This window comes from Oryctolagus cuniculus, chromosome 2 (genome assembly GCF_051225735.1).
Source record: "Oryctolagus cuniculus isolate XC-2025 breed Fujian yellow rabbit chromosome 2, ASM5122573v1, whole genome shotgun sequence".
NCBI lineage: Eukaryota > Metazoa > Chordata > Mammalia > Lagomorpha > Leporidae > Oryctolagus > Oryctolagus cuniculus.
The window spans coordinates 64,416,222-64,436,845 of NC_142868.1; the positions used below are offsets into that span (position 1 = coordinate 64,416,222).

Below are 20,624 nucleotides of genomic sequence, written 5' to 3' on the forward strand. Positions count from 1 at the left end.
ATATAAATATTTTAAAATAATTTTTAATGATGTGATGAGATTTAAGCCACTTTTCTTATAGCCAAAGGCACTATTCTCTATTTTCCAATTGAAATATTTCTTCACATTTATTCAGTAACTATTTTAGTATACTGTTCCTACTTATTTCATTATGTTTACGTATTGCTGTCTGAAAAATCACAAAGAATAGTTTTGAATTTTAAAATAATAACTTTCATACTATTTTGAAAATGAAGACATAAATGTCTTTACTTACATGAAAATGTTTACAATATATTAAAGAATAGGTTATAAGATGGGGCCAGCGCTGTGGCACAGCAAGTTAACACCTTGGCCTGAAGCGCCAGCATCCCTTATGGATGCTGGTTAGAGACCCGGCTGCTCCACTTCCGATCCAGCTCTCTGCTATGGCCCGGGAAAGCAGTAGAAGATGGCCCAAGTCCTCGGGCCCCTGCACCCGCATGGGAGACCCAGAAGAAGCTCCTGGCTCCTGACTTCAGCTCGGCACAGCTCTGGCCATTATGGCCAATTGGGGAGTGAACCATCGGATAGAAGACTTTCTCTCTCTCTCTCTCGCTGCTTCTCTTCTCTCTATGTAACTCTGACTTTCAAATAAATAAATAAATCTTTAAAAAAAAAAAGAATAGGTTATAAGTGTGGGGAGCAATCCGGACTAGACTGAGTTACTGGAATTAAGACTTATTCTATGCATCTGCTCTCCCACAATATGGCGCTGGGAGAGAAGTAAACAGCTTCCGCACAGCTGCCTCCAGTTCAACCAATAAACTGTAGGACTTGCTCCTGATTGGAGGAGAGCAGCGTACTCGGCGTGTGGGCAGCCGAGTTGGGATTGGCGGAGGAGGACTATAAAGGAGGAGAGAGACGGCATGCACCAGGAACATCTAAGGGGAACATCTAGCTGAAGGAACATCTGTGCAGCCCCCGAGAAAGCCGGCCGGCGGTGTGCCGCTCCCCTGCGGAAGTGGGGAATGTGGCCAGGGGGAACTGCCCTTCCACGGAGGTGGAAGGGATAGTAGCCAACCCGGGAAGAACCAGCAGCAAACCCGGGGAGGGCCGAGCAGACAGAAAGAACAGCGCAGGGTCCTGTGTCGTTCCTCCACGAAGAGGGGGAGCGACATAATGGTGCCGTGACTCGGATATGAAGCCTAGGCAGGGCTTGGTGTCGTTCCTCCACGAAGAGGGGGAGCGACATAATGGTGCCGTGACTCGGATAGGAAACCTAGGCAGGGTTTAGTGTCGTTCCTCCACGAAGAGGGGGAGCGACAATAAGATGATCCATATTAAATATATGCAAGGGATCTTTAAAATGTTTATGGAAAATGCATATAATAGAAAAAAATGCTTGGATTTCAAATTTTTTGCACCAAAATAAACTTATTTTTAGTTCCATTTTCCATAGACTTTTTGAAGCTGCTTCATATATAATTTGCACAATGCCCACATGTATTCATATGCATAGGAAAGTATAAAAATGTGAACACCAAAAAAGTGTGATTTTTTTTCCCACTTACCTTTTTTTCTAGTTTCCACAAAGAACAAATATTACCTGCTCAGTGCACATTCTGAATTAAAGAAGATCAAGAACTGGGAGTGTGAACCTGTGGTTAGGGCTGGCTTCCTATTCTGTCTTGGGAGAAGTCCCTCTTCACTCACAAGCTCAGGCCAGAAACCTGCTCGCATTCTCCACTCTTTCCTCTTCCTCACTCTTAGCTCATCACAGTCATGCAGGTGCCACCTCTAATCGTTTCTCAAATCAGTCCACTTCTCCAAGTCTCCATGTCCATTCAGGCTCCCTAGTCCATTCTCTTGCCTGCACCACTGTACAACCCTGCTGGCGAGTCTGCCTCTCCTCTCTTCCCCATGCTTCAACCAGGGAGATCTTTCTATTATTAATAATTAATTAATTTGAAAGGCAGAGTTAGAGAAGGAGAGAGAGAGAGAATGAGAGAGAGAGAGAGATCTTCTAAGCCCTGGCTCATTCCCCAAATGGTCACAACAGACAGGGTTGGGCCAGGCCAAAGCCAGAAGCCAGCATCTTCTTCCAGATGTCCCATGTGGGTGCAGGGGTACAAGTACTTAGGCCATCTTCCACTGCTTTCCCAGGGGCATTAACAGGGAGCTGGATCAGAAGTGGGGAGCAGCTGGGACTTGAGCTGGTGCCTATTTGGAATGCTGGCATTGCAGAGGGCAGCTCAACTCGCTAAGCCACACCACCAGTCCCCAGAGAGATCTTTCTAAACTGAAAACCTGACTGGTTATGTTACTTGCCTACTTAAAAACCTCCATTCGTCACACAGCACTGGTGCACAGCGGGTGAATCTGCTTCACCTGTTCTGTGAAGCCCTTTGTCTCTCCTTTAAGTTCTTTCCAGAGTCATCTCATGTCCCTACCCCTGCTGACTCTGCCCAGCCCCAATGACATTTGTTCACCAAGCTCTTCTCAGCCTCATAATGTTTGCTTGAATGCGTTATTCTCAGCCTGGCCCCTAGCACTGGCAGCTCCTTCCCTGTGCCACACATACTTGCAGTATTCCATCTGTGACTCAGTGGGCCTCAAGAGAGGATATGTTACCCCCAAGGATATTTGATAATATCTAGAAACATTTTTTTTAAAGGCTCTCTACTGATTCATGAGGCTATAAATCTTGATGTTTAAGAATATGTATTTTCATTTTATTTGAGAGGCAGAGGGATAGAAGACATAGACACAGACACACACAGAGAGGTTGCCCATCTGCTGGTTCACTCCCCCAATGCTTGCAACAGCAAGAGCTGGACCAGGCCAAAACCAGGTGTCAGGAACTCAGTCTTGGTCTCCCATGTCAGGGATAGGGGCCCAAGTACTGGAGCCATCGCTGGCTGCTTCCCGGGTGTACTTTAGCAGGAAGCTGATCAAGGAAGCAGAGCCAGGACTGTAACCCAGGCACTCTGACAGGGGATGTGGGCACCAAACCGACCCAGCTCTGGGGGCATTTGTCATCGTCATGACGGGGTGCTGTTGGCACCCGATGGGTAGATGCTGCTAACGTTGCAGAGTGTCCTACTGCAGGATAGCACCGACAAAACGGACTTGAGCCTTTCAGAATGTCAGGGAAACCCTGCTGTGATCCTGATGGATCTTTTTCAGCCTCCAGTGGTCCCTCACAAACACGTGCTCCTCAGTACTCAAGAGGGACCCTCTGCAGTCGTGCAGGGTTCTTTCCCCCACAAGCAGCTCCTTCTTGTCCAACGCTCTGTTGGTTGTGTCTCTTTCATGGTGGAAATCTGCGGGGCTTTTCTGGATTCCCTCTGCTTGCGCTACAGCCTGGAAATTCTCCAGGCGATGAGCCGGGGTCGTACGGGCTCCTCGGGTTTGTTTCCTCTCGGGGCCCATGGTCCTTCATTGATGGATGTCAAGGGCTTGAAAACTGTTGATTCGGATCCTTTGTCCTTTTTGTTGTTCTTGTTTCAGACAGGATGGTTGCTTCATCTTGACTGGATGCAGATACTGACTCTTTATATATTACTGTTCTTGCATGGTTTGTTTATTTCCTGCCATGTTTAAAGAAGGAAATCTGCCTAGGTATATACTGCACAACCATTACCATTTACTATAGTTTTCTTGTACCAGTATCTTCTCCACAAGCATCACTTTTATTAATCATATAGACTCCTCTTTACCCAGATTTCTTTTCAGGGTTCTGTGTTTTAACTTTGTACCATGAAGAGGAGTTAGATTCCGCTGCATTCTGCTATTTGAAACTGTAAGCTCAAATTCTAATTATGTTTGCATTTAGCATTACAAAAAATCCTAATATGATTTCATTTTTGTACTTAATTATTTCTTTGATTTGTAAATTTGCCTCAGGAAATACAATTCTCTTTAAAATGAACAATAGCAATTGATTTCCTCTTGTGTTCAATTGACATTTCTCTAGCAACTCAGTAAAGGAAATACCTTGAAATTCTTATAGTATACAATGTCATGTTTACTGCTTGATTAACATAACTGGTAATTAGGCATAAGAGCTAACTTATTAGAGAAAATATGAATTATAAGTAACAAAAGGTAAACACTTGTTGGTATTTCATACAAAGCATTTAATTTCAATCTTTAATCTAACATGTGTTGAGATAAATTCATGCTTCTCCGAAGTGTCCTTATTCGTTTGGGTGAGCTTTTGCAAACTGTGATAAAGTTAGCAGGACAGTCTATGTGGAAGATACTCAAGTTAGCATTCACGGATTAGTAATTCTTACAGAAAATAGATAACAATTGAAGCATGAGTGAGTGTAACCAACAGCTTATTTAATATTTTGGGTTTGGATATTTGTTTTTGTTTAAGTCACTGCATAGCTAAATGGAACTTTAAATTAAAATGATGTTAAGATTGTTACAGGCCTGATAAATTGTAATCATTGCCATGAAGGGTCTTAGACATAAATTCAAAGTGAGGTGAATTTCTAAAGGTGCAATTAAAAATGTTTTTAAGGTTAGAAATACATTATGAAGCAATGCAATAATGTTAAATTCTCTTGCCAAGTGTTTAAGTATTTTTAAATAATATAGGATGTGATCAACTGTAAACATAGTGTCTATGAACCAAAACTGCCCATTCATTCATTCCTTCAAATATTTTTTTAAAGTTGATTTTTTTTAATTTATTTTATTTATTTGAAACAGTTACAGAGAGAGGTATAGACAGGGAAAGAGAAAGGTCTGTCATCCACTGGTTCACTTCCCCAAATGACTTCAATGGGCGGAGCTGAGCCATTGAAGAGCCTGTTGCTTCCTGTGGGTCTCCTATATAGGTGCAGGGGCCATCCTCCTCTGCTTTCCCTGGTGCACTAGCAGGGAGCTGCATCAGAAGTGGAGCAGCCGGGACTCTAACCAGTGTGGCGCTGCAGGCCAAAGTTTTAACTTGCTGTGCCACAGTGCTGGCCCCTTCAGTTAAATATTTTGCGAAGCGCAGATGTCTTGACCTTTTAAAGGGGTCAGGACCTGATAAACCCATCATAAGCTGAAGGTACATTTAACACCCTCAAGCCACCAGATGTCACAGCTCAGCAACCAAGGGCTGACTGGGAGCCATGGCCCTCAGCAAATGCAAGGGAGCACCTACCATATATGCTCTCCAAGACCAAAATTCAAAATGAGAAGTACATTTCCTACTGAATGCCTGTCATTAAACTTCAGATATCATAAGCCACACCATCATATGTCGTGACCATCTGTACTGAGAAAAAACAAGTCATGCAGTCTGCTTTCAGCCCAGCTGTGGTTTCCACAGGAGTGCTGTAGTGAGTGAGTTGTTCTTCAAGGAGCTGATGAAAATCAACAGGATCGGTTGGATACTGTCGTCTACTTGCTGTAGCCAGTTTAATCAAGGGTTTTGGCTAACTTCCCGTTAGCTTTCCCTGTTTCTTCCAGGGGTCTGCCTACTGAGGCAGCTAATGCCCTGGTCCTTGAGTGCTTTTTGCTGTGTATGTGACCCTCTTCCTTGTTTAGGACTGTGCAGTCACCAGTGAAGGGCCTCAGCAGTTCAGCTCTACTTATGCAGCTACATTTCTTAACCTCCTCGTCTTCAGCCTTGAGTGGAGGAGATAACACAGAAGACTGCCTTTTGAAGTGGTATTGAACTCATTGACTCTCATCAGAAGCGTATCAGCAGTTGCAAACATTACAGTGTAGATTAAATACTTGAGGAGTTTGAACTATGTTCAAAATTGGGATGACAGATACAAAGCACTTTTTATTGTTTGGTGTCTCTAAGATCAAAATTGCCTCTGCCTTTGATGGTATATTTGAATACTATATCTGGATTTATCACAGCACTGTAGAATTGCCTTATAAATAAAGAAAACTCAGCTCTTTGGTCTAGAGATGTTCTGTAAAGCTCATCTGAAATTATCTCTTAATACCAATTTATTGACTTTTAGTTGCTATTGATTTATAAACCTTGGCAGCATTATCACAAAGTTGCATCTTTAATTATGATGATATATATTCATATTACCATATTAAAGAACTTTATGATTATCTAGTGTGCAAGATTATGAAATTGTAACATTAAAACTTTTCAGTTAAGAGAATTCTTCTCACATTGAAAAGTGAAAGCATTCAGCACGCCAGACATCATAGTTGCAGTAAGATTTTCTCAGCCCCAACATTACAACACAACACTTGTTTTTAAAATAGATATCAATTTAAGTCAGGAAATAAAACTTCTATGATTTTCAATTTTCAAATTTCTATTACTGAAAATGCTTAAGTTTTGTTTTTCTGGTCAATTAAAAGCTTTTTGATGATCGTTTAGCTTTTAAGAATCTATCCAAAGAGATCAAGACTGCTTTGGAAATAAAATTTCCTTTGAATTCAGACAACTTTATCCAGTTATTAAAAAAGATGAAATTATAACAATTGAAGATCTTAATTGGCTTTATTATTTAATTGAATTGGGCAACATTTCATTCCATAAGACAGAATAAGTGTTTCCATGGGCTGAGCGGTAGAGTTGGTTTTATAGCTAGAGAAGGGTTGGACAAAGCAGAAACAAAGAACAAAAAGCAAATTGGTCATTTCAAAGTTACTTTCCCTGTAAGGCAATGACTGGGAGATAGAACAATGGAGAAACAACCAGTGGGTACCCCGGGGTTACCTCAGGTTACCTTTGTGTGAGGATGAAATCCCAGGGAGCCTCATTATCATGCGGATTGACACTGGCCTGCCTAGGGAGCGTGGCTGCTATCTCTCTCTCCCAGATTTCTCAGAAGGTCAGATAACAACCTGTTTTCTCTTGGCTGACATGGAACCTCAGCAGGAGAGACTTTATTTTGATTTTTGCTCTGGTCTTTGGGACTCAGTGCAGGAGCCTAGTCCAAAATAAAGATCTCCTGTAATTTTTGTGTAACAACTCTATTAGAGTGAACGTTCCTGCTTCCCTGACTGAGCTGACGCTTCATGGGGGCAGGAACACTACTCTATTCACTTCTGAGCCCACAGTGCTTGGAAGAGAGCCTAACACTCCATATTCAGTATATATATTCACTGGATGTAACTTCTGTTTGTTGAAATAGAGTGAATTTGTGTGTTGATTTAATCTGGTTGTATAAAAAGTCGTTCTTACCATACTTTGCAATTATTTATTACCCTAAATTGAAAAGAGACTACAATAGGAGAAATTTGATTCCTATGAAGTGCCATTAGAGAGGTCAGCATTGTGGTGTGACCACTAAAGCTGCCACTTTCAACACAGGTGTCCCTCATGGGCATTTGTTCGTGTTCTGGCTGCTCCGCTTCCTATCCAGTTCCCTGCTAATATACCTAGGAAAGACAGTGGAAGGTAACCATCTTGTGTTTGGACTCCTGCCACCTACGTGGGAGATGGGGATAGAGTTCCAGCCTCCTGGCTTTGGCCTGGCCCAGCCCTGGCTGTTGTGGTCCTATGGGGAGTGAACCAGGAGGTGGAGGATCCCTCAATCTCTGTCTTTCTCACCACCCCTCCCTCTCTCTCTCTGTAACTCTGACTTCCTAAATAAATAAATGTTAAGAAAAAAAGGTATTTGAAAAATCCATAGAGAATAATGGAGTAATGACTCAGAACAGGTCAGTGAAAAAAATGCTGGTTTTTGTTTGTTTGTTTGTTTGTTGGTGAAATCAAATTCATGAGAAATAAGAAAAAGCTAGAGAAATCAAGATACATTTTAACCCCAGGCTGAATTATGACAGCATCTTGAAAGTTCATGGAAAATATGTATTATGAGAAATCTATGCATGGATTTTAAAATGTCTTGCACTCAAGTACACTTAATTCCATGAACTTTTTCTAACTCCTCGTATAACAGCTGCTTTGAATGGTAAGGCTCAGCTCAAAGCGGAGAAATGCAGAATTGGAGTGAGGGAGCGCTTTATTGGTGGTTTGGGCTGAGGTGGGGGGTATTTGTTTAAAAAGGAAGCAACCTGGACATTTCCAAGCTTAGGATGGAGCTCTGACATCCCTGCCACCCAGAGTTTTGCCACTTTGTGTAGCTGGCACATATCTTGCAAGGTGTAGGAGCAGTAGTGTTGTGCAGGAAGAATGAAGCCTTGCTGACAACTTCCCTGTAAACTGAGTTGTCGTGGGAGAGTCAGAGCCAGGCAGGAGCACATGAAAGAGCTGTGTGATGTGTCTAATGATAGTGAGCCATGAAGAGGGGGAGGGGGAGAGAATCTGGGAGCGGGACTCCTCTCGGAAAAAAAAAGATCTAAATACAAGTCACAGCCCTAAGCGTGTGGAACGAAAGAGAAGACCCTGGGGCCAGCGGGAATCATTTATTTCAAGTTGATTATATGGAATCGCTCAAATAAAAAGTGAACTTAGGAAAGAAGGAGTGGTGTGTAGGGAAAACTCGGAGGGCTGGAGAGGGAGCCTTCCGGGACCTTGAGATTAAAGGGAAGGACAAAATGAGGAAGAATAAAGACAGAACAGAACCATTTAAAATGCAGAGTAGCCCAGGGCTCCTTTCCCTCTTGCAGGCTCTTGCGTGGCAGAGCAGGTTGCACCCACTCTTTCTGCTGTCAGGTCAGCAGAAGCAGGACAAAGAGTTGCTAAGCAAAGAAACAATTTGCCTTGCTCCTCCTAACTGATTCTTGCTGCCGGCAGTTGCAGGAAACGACCCCATCAAATTAGCCACTTGAATTGCCTTAAATATCAGAATAGCGCTGATTAAATTCATTTGCTGCAGAGGAAAATGCATTTTAAGGAGAGGGGTCTGTGAGGGGGACCAACTTTTCCCACAGTTCAAGACATTTAGGTTCTTAAAACATGAAAATTGTGCTCTTGGAAGGAAAAGTTCTTTGTGGAAACTAATCAAATGTTCCACGCTTTTGTCAGTTTCAGTTGTAAGAAGCTCCCAATTTGCTCCTGCTCTTAAATGGAAAAAGGCGGGGAGGGAGGAAGCCTAGTTTTGTAAGGAAAAGAAAGGGAATTTATTTGTGAATGGAGAAATGACTACAGGAAAAAAACTTTTCCATTGTGGAAAATTTAACTATTGAAGCCAGTTTTTAGCTGGCTTCTGCAGTACCATTGGAGCTGGTGCTTATTATTATTATTATTATTTTCCTGGTGTGAAAAATCAGGTATGCAAGGGTAGTTCACAAAGTTTGGGGAAAATGAAATTAAAAGATGTTTATTTTGGTGCAAAAACTTTGAAATCCTGCATAGTTTTCAGCATTACATTTTCCATGAAGTTTTGAAAGATCTCAGTATGCATGGATTTCACAGTTCTTTTGCACCAAAATAAACTCACTTTTGTATTTTGAAAAAGTTCATTTTCCATGAACTTTTTGGTCTGCTCACAGTAGCCTAAAAGAACACCCAGAGCTCTCATCGGCAGAAAGTGTGCCTCACTTTTGTCACCGAATAGTCTAGGTCAAGTTTCCAAATACTGATTTCCTGTTGAAAGTGTGTTTCCTGCACAGAAAATACTATAGTGTTCCACTGTTCTTTAGGTTGAGGATAGGGGGTTGTCAGTTTATAGATGATCATTATGCTCAAATCATCAAACCTTTTATCTTTACAGAGAGGCCAATGAAAATTGAACTCGGAGCATAATTTGTAACAAGCAGGACTGATGTGCACCCAGAAGGAATGAAGTATGGATGTGAAAGAACGTAGGCCTTACTGCTCCCTGACTAAGAGCCGACGAGAGAAAGAGCGGCGGTATACGAATTCCTCGGCAGACAATGAGGAGTGTAGGGTCCCTACGCAGAAGTCTTACAGTTCCAGTGAAACCTTGAAAGCTTTTGATCATGATTCTTCTCGACTGCTTTATGGAAACAGAGTAAAGGATTTGGTTCACAGAGAAGCAGACGAGTACACTAGACAAGGTAGGTGATTGTTCTAGTCCACCAAGCACGCTCACACGTGGCTAAGGTGCCACACTTCAAGCCGAGGGACTTGAGGGTTTTCTGATTTCGATGCCCTAGCCACTGAAGGTGATTCTGCACTATTGCATGATCACACAGTATTCCAGATTACAGGAAGAAAGCCACCAGCTGTCACATTGGCCCCCAGACATAGGTGTGGTCAGGAGAAGAAAGCCATTGTGCAGCCCCAGGTGTTTATGTGAGGTTTCCGATTCTACACATGGCCAAAGTGTGCATCAGCGCGCAATGCAAGTCCCGGGGCTGCCTTTGAGCTGACTGAAGGAGCTCGCAGATGTTGTCTTTAGAGTTAGAACTGGTGCAAGGGGAGCAGGAGCTGCTGAGGAAACCTGCCTCTGCCTCAGAAGAAAGTAAGAATTACTATCTCAGGTGGTTCAGGACTGTCAGCCCAGCTGTGTTTGCATCTGCTCGTGTACATGAGAACCTAACACAGAAAGGTGCCCCCTTGTTTCTGCTGGACCACTGAGAACATTAAAGGTACACCTTAAAACATCCTAGGTTCCCATAATATAACACAGCACAGTTGGGTTGAACAGTTTTACCATGTGCTCTGCCTATGTAGCCCATCGTCAGGATAAGGACCTCTGTAGCTGTACTTCATTATCCTGTACTTACCCAGTTCCACACTTAAGGTGGAACCTTATCTTAATTAATTTTTAGATTAATATGGAGCTCAGCTTTGTGTCTTCTAACACAGTCTTGAGACCAGGGCGAGTTTCCTACTTATGAAAAAGGAAATCCTCTTGTATTTGTCTTGGAGACACAATTCACATCAAACATAGCATCTCTTGGTTAACTTAATCAGGAGGGAAGGAAAAATGGAGTAAACGCAGCCGTAAAGAATGCATTCATTCTTTTCCAGTCATCTTACAGGCAGTGTGATCGCACTCTGATATCGGGCAGGACCAAAATTAAGAAAAGCTGATGACACAATCACTTGTTCAAAAGTTTGAAATCTGTCCTGTGGTTCTTTCCCTCTCTGCACTGTGGAGAGAGCCATCCTTACTAGATGGAAGTAGCATGCACTCACCCAAGCCAGTTTACATCAAAGAAAACTCACTTGGCTTGCTCAGGAGAGCTCTCCTTCCTCCTGCAGCCTGCCTTACTAATTACTGCTATCGACATTTATGAACTGGGACAAACCAGCCTAACGTCCTCAATCCATGTTTAAGGGGAGAAGATGGAGAATGCATATTTGAGGTGCACAGAGGTGGTCAGTGAGCACAGAGCGTCTTAGAGGTCTGTGCCTCAGTTGCTCTGCCACATTGTGTACACAGCTGGCATCCATTATCAGTGTGCATTTTTCACCAGTTTAAAAAGGGGAGGGGCTGTAGAAAGGCGTGCACTCTGAACCCAGTGTGCTGTCTTGCTTTTTGCAACAAAAATGACTGGCATGTACCCTACTGGGGAAGAAACCCTCCGCGGTGGAATAGTATTAGGAGAACAGCAGCAGCTCGTGGGGTGCAGTGCGAGGCTGTCTCCTCCCCCCGGGCAAGCGTTGACTTTTGGCAGAGCCGAGAGTGCTTAAACAGGTTAAAAATAGCGCACTGAAATTTCGCCCTCCTAAGCAGTGTTCATCCAGCGCAGGCTGTCGTTGACGACGTTGGCGATACCATCTGTGGAAACCCTGGATCCCACGTTCTTAGGAGACCAAATAGTGCTATCCCTCAGCTCCTCGAAAGTCACGCCCGCCTGGGAGAAGGGGAAGGAAGGAGAGAGACGAAGGATGGGAGGCAGCCCATGGGGGAGCTTGTGGTGGTGGTGGACGGACGGAGGTCTAAGAGCAGAGCTGAAAGGAAGAGCAGAAGTGCGGCAAGTGAGGGTGCTGGCAGACACTTGACATTCCTAAATTAGACTTTCTTCAAAGCATCAATGGACTGGACCGCGAATTCCAGCTCCTGTGCACCGATGCCTTATCGCACGCCAGTCTACCCGCCAAGCAGGGTATGCAAGCGATCGCCTGGTGAGGGATGTCCACCCAGCTTCTGCCTTTCATAGATTGAGACATTTTTGGCTCTGAGAGGCCTACACTCCCAAGGCTAGTTAGTGAGGGCCAGCTGGGACTTGAACCCAGGCCAGCCTGCCTCTGGCACTCATGCTTCTCATCTCTGCAGTTGCCAAAGCGGAGAGCAGTTCAGTGTAAGAATTGCCCTTTGCTTTCTCGGAGTCGCCGTCAGGCAGTGTGGGATTAAAATGGTGCTGGTGCAGACAGTGAGAAGTGAGCAAACCGGAGACATGCTTAGCAAATGAAATCGATAGGATTTTGCAGTGGGGTGGATGAGGCCGCGAGCGAAGGAGGCATTGCAAATACCTTTTCTGTTCTGCGGTTTGATACGGGAGTGTTCATAGCGGGAGCGGTAGGTTGAGGGAAGAAACGACTATGGAAAGTCTGCCATCAGATTATGTTTTTCTTGAGCAAGCATCATGAAAAATCCTCCCAGGCTTTCATTTTCTTTGAGCCTGACAAATGTCAATTTTTCCTCACTGAGTATTGTGCTGTGGGATTAATTATTTAATTGACAAAATGTGCTTCCTGCCACAGCTCCTGACATCACATACACATAATAAAAATGAAAGATTCAAACTATTACTAATAGCCAGAAAGCCTTGAAATAATTCCAAAGCGTCATGCATGTGTCACTTGCCCATGAACCGTTCAAGCTGCCCACCCAGTCCCAGATCCCCCCCCCCCCCCCCCCGGCTCCTCGAATGACACAGGAACAGGCAGCTTCTTCCAGAGGAAGAGCTAAGGAGAGACCCTGTTCGTGCAGTTGCACAGCGGATTTGAATCTAGAAATGGAAAGTTTTTATTTTTATCAACCGATTTTCTGGCCTTGTACGAAGCTTACTGCTAATCATGTCGCGTGGCTTTCTTGCCTGGCAGGGGACTACTGCTGATCACACGTGTGGTTTTAGACACGATAGAGCGGGGGTGTTTTCCTTTTCTCAGTCACGTGCGGTGTGTGTGGCTCTCGGGTGGGCCTGCTCCCGTGCACCCCTGCCTTCCGTGTGGTTCGCTGATGGTGGAAATAGTTGCTCTGCTGGCAGCCGTGGAGCTCTCTGTAGGTGTGACGGGGACCCGCTAATGTAACTGGTTTTGCATTCTTGGATAGTATTTTCTTTGAAGAGAATTTATCCCGTCGGGTCAGAGACACCCGTCTTAGGGAACAGCTGTGTAAGATCAGCCCACGGCTTCAGAGACGCGATAAAAGAAAAGATCTTTTCTTCCCCTCCGCCTCAGTTCCTTGTGTTCTGCACATTGCCTGTCGTACTCCTGACCAAATAAGAAAGCTTATCAACTCCAGCAGGGGTGCTGGCCGTAAGGGTGACGTCTGGAAATGAGAACACTTTTGTTCCACAGCCGCAGAAGGCTCAAAAGAACCACCCTGGAGGCAGTGCCCACCCGAAGCGTTTAACCCTCAGCAATCAGTGTAGGTGTTGTGAGTCTGAATTTTACAATGAAGAGACTGTCGTGTATTCTTCATTTAAGAATGGCAACAGGAGGAAAACTGTCTCTTTTAAATTGGAAAAATAAGTAGCATAAAATGTCTGTGTTCACAGGTAACTGAAATTCCAATGGAAAATACAATTGCAAAAAAGAGAAGGGAAGGACCAAGGCAGGTGGACAACACAGGCACTCCCTGACTTTCTTTTTTTAAGATTTATTTATTTGAAAGAGGGAGAGAGGAGAGAGAGAGGGAGAGGTCTTCCACCTGCTGTTTCACTCTGCAAACGGCTGCAATGACCAGGGCTGTGCCAGGCCGAAGCCAAGAGCCAGGAGCTTCTTCTGGCTCTCCCATGTGGATGCAGGGGCCCAAGCACCTGGGCCATCTTTGGCTGCTTTCCCCCGCACATTAGCAGGGAGCTGGATCGGAAGTGGAGCGGCCAAGATTGGAAGCGGTGCCCATATGGGATGGCGGCATTGCAGGCCATGGCTTAAGCAGCTATGCCACAGCGTGGGCCCCACTCCCTGATTTCTGGTGTGACTCACCTCTGACGGCCCCACTTGGGTGACAGTTGCCTTCTACGAGCAGCTGGTTTCCTTGCTCCTCAGGAGCTGGGGGAATCTAAACAGGGACATTTCTCCACTCTTGATGGTATGAGAGTGCCGGCTGGGGAAACCAGGCCATGGAAAGGCTTACCCTTAGAATGCAACAGGTCTTTCCATTGTTCCCTAAGATACCCTAGGAAAATTACATGCTGAATGGCAGTGGGACACAGAAAGTGGTACAGGGTGCCAATGAAGCAGATCAGAAAGCACTGGGTGAAAATGAGCAGGGGCCGGCGCCATGGCTCACTTAGTTAATCCTCTGCCTGTGGCACCGGCATCCCATATGGGCACTGGGTTCTAGTCCCAGTTGCTCCTCTTCCAGTCCAGCTCTCTGCTGTGGTCCAGGAAGGCAGTGGAGGATGGCCCAAGTGCTTGGGCCCCTGCACCCGCATGGGAGACCAGGAAGAAGCACCTGGCTCCTGGCTTCTGATAGGCGCAGCACCGGCTGTAGCGGCCATTTGGGGAGTGAACCAGGGGGAGGAAGACCTTTCTCTCTCTCTCTCTCTCTCTCTCTCTCTCTCTCACTGTCTAAACTGTACTTGTCAAATAAAAAAGAGTAAAAAAAATTTTTTAAAAAATGAGCAGTGAAGGTCAAGATTTACTTATTTTTATTAGAAGGAGAGATTGACAGGTCTCCCATCTCCTAATCAAAAGCCTGCAACAGCTGAGGCTGGGTCAGGCCAATGCCAGAGGCAGGAACTCAATTTGGGGCACCCCTGTGGGTGGCAGCAACCCAACAACTGGAGCAATCACATGCTGTTTCTCAGGGTACACACTTGCGGGAAGCTGGAATCACCAACAAAATTGGAACTTGAACCCAAGTTCTCTGTCATGGGATGCAGGCATCCCAAGTAGCATCTTAACCGCTGTGACAAATGCCAGCCACTTGTTAAGGCATATTTATGCTATACTAATTTGACTCATCTCCTTCAAAATCAAGCAGAGCTAGAAGATAAAAATAAGATAGCAATTATATAACATCAAGCAAAATTTTTAGCTAAGGTAAATATTATATATATAATTTACATAAATAAAACTTGAAGCTACAGAGATGTATATGTCAGAAATGGTAGTTTCCATGTTGCTGTTTCTGTTGAAAGAGTTGCAGAAACCAATTTTGAATTTGGTCACAAAAAGAAAAAATTTAGAAGATATTTTATTAGACAAAACTTTAGATCATAAAATTTTTTTAAAGATTTATTTATATTTATTTATTTATTTGAAAGTCAGAGTTATACAAAGAGAGGAGAGGCAGAGAGAGAGGGCTTTCATCTGCTGGTTCACTCCCCAATTGGCCACAATATCTGGAGGTGCACCGTTCTGAAGGAAGGAGCCAAGAGCTTCCTTCGGGTCTCCCACACGGTTACAGAGGCCCGAGGACTTGGGCTATCTTCTGTTGCTTTCCCAGGTCATAGCAGAGAGCTGGATCAGAAGTGGGACAGCTAGGACTCAAACTGGTGCCCACATGGGATGCCAGCACTGCAGGTGGTGGTTTTACTCGCTGTGCCACAGCGCCAGGCCCCTAGATCATAAAATTCAGAAAATTAGAATTAAAAGGTAAACAAATACTTTTCCCCCTATGGATTATGACATTCCTTGACTATTATAAGAAGCAATAAAAAGAAAATTCTACTTCCAAAATTTATGGGAGTTAGTGAAAGCATAATCATTGGAAAACTATGTAAAGAATAAATATGTTTATAAAACAAAGAGTTAGAATCGTGCCAGGGGATCCCAATACAATCCCATCAAGGTGGCATGTACCAATGCCATCGCACTAGTCCAAGTGATCAATTTCAGTTCACAATTGATCACACTGAGAGGTCTAAGAGTCAAAGGGATCACACAAACAAGACTAGTGTCTGCTAATACTAGCTGATAGAATCAAAAAGGGAGAGAAGGATCCATCATGGGAAGCGGGATACACAGTAGACTCATAGAATGGCAGATGTCCTAAATAGCACTCTGGCCTCAGAATCAGCCTTAAGGCATTCGGATATGGCTGAAGAGCCCATGAGAGTATTTTAGGCATGGAAAGCCAAGACACCCTGGAAAAAAAAAAAAAAAAGACTTAAATGAAAGATTTCTGTGAGTGAGATCCCAGTGGAAAGAACAGGGCCATCAAAGAAGGAGGTACCTTTCTCTGAAGGGAGGAGAGAACTTCCACTTTGACTATCACCCTGTCGGAATAAGATCGAAGTCGGCGAACTCAAAAGGCTTCCATAGCCTTGGCAACTCCTGACTAGAGCCTAGGGAGATTACTGACGCCATAAACAAGAGTGTCAAATTGTTAAGTCAACAACAGGAGTCACTGTGTACTTACTTCTCATGTGGGGTCTGTTCTTAGTGTGTTGTCCAATGTGAAGTAATGCTATAACTAGTACTGAAACAGTATTTTACACTTTGTGTTTCTTTGTGGGTGCAAACTGATGAAATCTTTATTTAATATATACTGAATTGATCTTCTGTATTTAAAGATAATTGAAAATGAATCTTGATGTGAATGGAATGGGAGAGGGAGCGGGAGATGGGAGGGGTGTGAGTGGGAGGGAAATTATCCGGGGGGGGGGGGGGGAAGCCATTGTAATCCATTAACTGTACTATGGAAATTTATATTTACTAAATAAAAAATAAAAAAAAGAACAAAGAGTGACAGGATAGGAATTTACAATACAAATTAAGAAATGAGTTTAGTGAGAAAACTAAATAATCCCAGGTAGATAAAAAGAATAAAAGTGAGATTAAAAACAGACAAGTCTAGAATTAGGATACCTGCATCCCATATCAGAGTACCTGGGTTTGGTACTGTCTCCAGCATCCTACTAATGCACACTCTAGGAAGCAGTGGTGATGGCTCATGTAACTGGATTTCTGCTGCCCACATAGAGTCCTGGCTTGAATTCCCAGCTCCTGTCTTTATCGCAGCCCTACAGTCATTTGGGGAGTGAACCAATGGATGGGATCTTCTCGTTCTTTCTCTTTCTGTCTTTTTCTGTCTCTCTGCCTTTCCAAATAACAAAAATGAACAACAACAACAGCAAAAAGATAAGTTGATTCTGTGAAAAGACTAATTAAACACATAACACCTCATGATCCTAATTAAAAAATAAAGATATATTGGAAAGATTGTGAAAACTAAATGGGATTATTCCAACCAATAAATATAAAACAATCTAGAGGAATTTATTATTTCTCAGAAAACATAATTAACCTCAAATGATTTCAGAACATGGAGAAAGCTTGTTAAAGCCAGTTATCTTAGAAAGAATTAGAAAGATGATTTAAAAGGCACCATTATAAGGGCCAAAAGCGTTCCTAGATGCATTTTACATAGTTTGCAAACTATGTTCAAAAAGCTTATCAGTAGAGCCTAGGTTAAGCTCAAGGTTAAGATACTCATAACTTCCTTTAGGATAACCAGGTCTGATTCCCAGCTCCAGTTCCTGACTCTGGTTTCCTGCTAATGTGGACCTGGAAGACAGCAGAGATGACTAAAGGAATTGGGTTCTTTTTTTTTTTTTTTAATTATTTGACAGGTAGAGTTAGACAGTGACAGAAAGGTCTTCCTTCCGTTGGTTCACCCCCCAAATGGCCGCTACAGCCGGCGCACTGCACTGATCTGAAGCCAGGAGCCAGGTGCTTCCTCCTGGTCTCCCATGCGGGTGCAGGGCCCAAGGACTTGGGCCATCCTCCACTGCCTTCCCGGGCCACAGCAGAGAGCTGGACTGGAAGAGGAGCAGCCGGGACTAGAACGCAGCACCTGGGCCGGCGCCGCGGCTCACTAGGCTAATCCTCCGCCTAGTGGCGCCGGCACACCGGGTTCTAGTCCCGGTTGGGGCGCCGGATTCTGTCCCGGTTGCCCCTCTTCCAGGCCAGCTCTCTGCTGTGGCCCGGGAAGGCAGTGGAGGATGGCCCAGGTGCTTGGGCCTTGCACCCCATGGGAGACCAGGAGAAGTACCTGGCTCCTGCCATCGGATCAGCGCGGTGCGCCGGCCGCAGCGCGCCGGCCGCGGGGGCCATTGGAGGGTGAACCAACGGCAAAGGAAGACCTTTCTCTCTGTCTCTCTCTCTCACTGTCCACTCTGCCTGTCAAAAAAAAAAAAAAAAAAAAAAAAAAAGAACGCAGCACCTATATGGGATGCTGGCACCGAAGGCGGAGGATTACCCAAGTGAGCCACGGCGCCGGCCCCAGGAATTGGGTTCTTGTCAAAGGCATGGGAAACTTGGATTGAGTTCCTTGCTCCTGACTTTGGCCCTCCCCAGTCCCACCTGTTGTCATAGGCGTTTGGAGGTGATCCAGCAGATGGGAGTTCTGTCTATCTTTCTCGCTCTCTCAAAAAAAAAAAAAAAAAAAAACCTCCAAAAAAACTAGGCAACCCTATGCACAACCTTCCAGCTCCAAAAATGACAAGTGGAAAGTTTCAAAATTCACATTATGAAGTCAGAATAATCTTAGTTTAAAAAAAAAAGGAAAAAATTTAAAATGGTATAAAAAAGAAGCTATTTAGACCAAAATTGCTTCCCAAAGTGTGTGTAAAAATGCTAAACACCTATTTGTATTTAAGAATCCTGCAATGAATGAAAAGAATATGCTATACCAAATTAATAACCACATGGTTACTAATCTTTGGAGATAACGAAGGATTTTTCAATGTTAGGAACTCTTATAGCATAATTAGATCAATAAATCAAAGTAGAAAACATGATTTTATCAATAGATGATGAAAAGGTCTTAGATAAAATTTAGAAACCATTCTTTATTAAAATAATAGCAAATAAATGAAAAAAAGAAGAAAAACAGTTAAGGATTTAAGATGATCAATCAAAAAAGTAAACAGCATTATAATGTTAAAGACTGAACATTTCAGTAAAATTCAGGAATATAATTCATGCACCTACTGTCACCATTTAAATTTATTTTTCATATTTTAGCAACTATAATAAGGGAACAAAATTAGGCTATACATATCTTAGGAGGAAATCAGCATTTTTGTCAACTACATGGGTCTGTGTGTCTCTAGAAATAAAAAGGATTTAGAGTGAATTTGGTATGTAGATGGATATGAGATGCACGGATGTCATAGGTAGTGTAGCATCATAGTTAAGGCTATCAATTCTGGATCCCTTGTATTTGAATCCCAGCTCTGCCATTCATCAGTTGAGCATTCACTTACCCAGTCATGGCCTAGTAACTGGCTTGGACTAATTCTTTAATTTCTCTGTGCTTTGATTTTCTTGTACATAAATCATGCTGTCATTTTTGAGGATAAATGAGTCAATACAAGTACCAGTAATCTGGAATAATGCTTGATGAATGTTATATACTGTTATTAAATAATTATAGTAATTATTAAGTAATAATTGGCTAAATTTGGAAGTAGAGAAGAAATCCTGTAACAAAAGCAATAAGCACCATAAAATTCTTCAGAATATATTTTGCAAGCATATTAAGGGTCTTAATGTAGAGGATCTATAAGATATCATTGCAAGACATAAAAGCAATATGTCAGCAAATGGACAGTGTTTTGAGATAGGAAGGCTGATGTTATAAAAATGTCAGCTCTTGATTGTGTGGAAGTCAAGGCTATCAGCTAAGATTCCAGTGGGGGGGGGGGTTAATTTTAATTGAGGTAAGTGATTTTAAAACTCTTGTGGAAGAGTAAACATCTGAAAATAGCCACAAACAGATTTAAAAGGCAAATGGGAACAAATGACTGTTTTCTAAAATACCCTGAAGCTGCTGTAATCACTTCTTCTATTTTATTTGCATAAATAAAGACAAGCAGATTAGATTAGTGGAATAAACTAAAATTTCAGAAATAGATCCTAGTATATAGGATAATATAACATAAAACAAAAAATGGTTTTTCTGTTCGGTGGGATTTGATAAATGGTGCTGGCACAACTGGTTATCCATCTGGAAGAATGTAAAATTGGACCCATATCGCTCAGCGTATTCAAAAATACATTGAGATGGATTAAAGACAAATGTAAAAAATAAAGCCGTAAGCAATCTGTGAGTTAATTTGGGAGACCGAATTAGACAGGAAGGCCTTGAGCCATGAGGAGCAGACAGAGCTCCAAGAACAAGGACTTGAACCCCAAAGATTTATTTCCTTACAAAACAAGAAATCGCAGGGTAGATGGGCCAGGGTTTAGTGCTGCCATCAAGGACCCAGGTTCCTTCTATGAGGTGCTTGCTCTGCCGTCTGTGGTGTGTGGCTCTTGGTGGTGGATCCCCAGGTCATCCCAGGTGTTGTTTCATAGTCCTTTTGGAATGAGTGCAGGTACAAAGCAGGAGGCCGACTCTGTGTTGGGTGATTCTTTTTGCTGCTGTGAGACTTGCTCCTGCATCTCCTTTTCCCAAAACTGCTATACATGGCCATACTTAGCTGCGCGGGAAGAAGAAACATTTACTATTTTTGCTTTGCAGTCCTTACAGCAGAAGGTGGCAAGGAGAAAGTGGTTGTGAGTCCACACAGGCTGCCGCATGTTGGGGAGACCATTCTAATGAACAAAGAAAACTCCAGAAAAGCTAGATTTAGATTTTTCTTTCTTTCTTTCAGGTCTTTTGTATGAAGTTAAAGTAACCAGAAACAAAATCATTATTTTAAAAAATTATTTGTTTTTTTGAAAGGGGGAAGAGAAA

General features: G+C 43.2%; 1 protein-coding gene across 9 annotated transcripts in view; it reads left to right on the top strand.

Annotated features, from left to right (window-relative positions):
• Window positions 1-20,624, top strand: part of TENM3 (teneurin transmembrane protein 3) — a 651,480-nt gene that overhangs the window by 159,883 nt on the left and 470,973 nt on the right. For all 9 annotated transcript variants that reach the window (XM_070068313.2, XM_089325515.1, XM_070068315.2 and 6 more), the window contains exon 2: window positions 9,561-9,867. In XM_070068313.2, coding sequence (XP_069924414.1) covers window positions 9,636-9,867 — 232 coding nt within the window. In that variant the 5' untranslated portion in view covers window positions 9,561-9,635. The remainder of the gene's footprint in view (window positions 1-9,560; window positions 9,868-20,624) is intronic.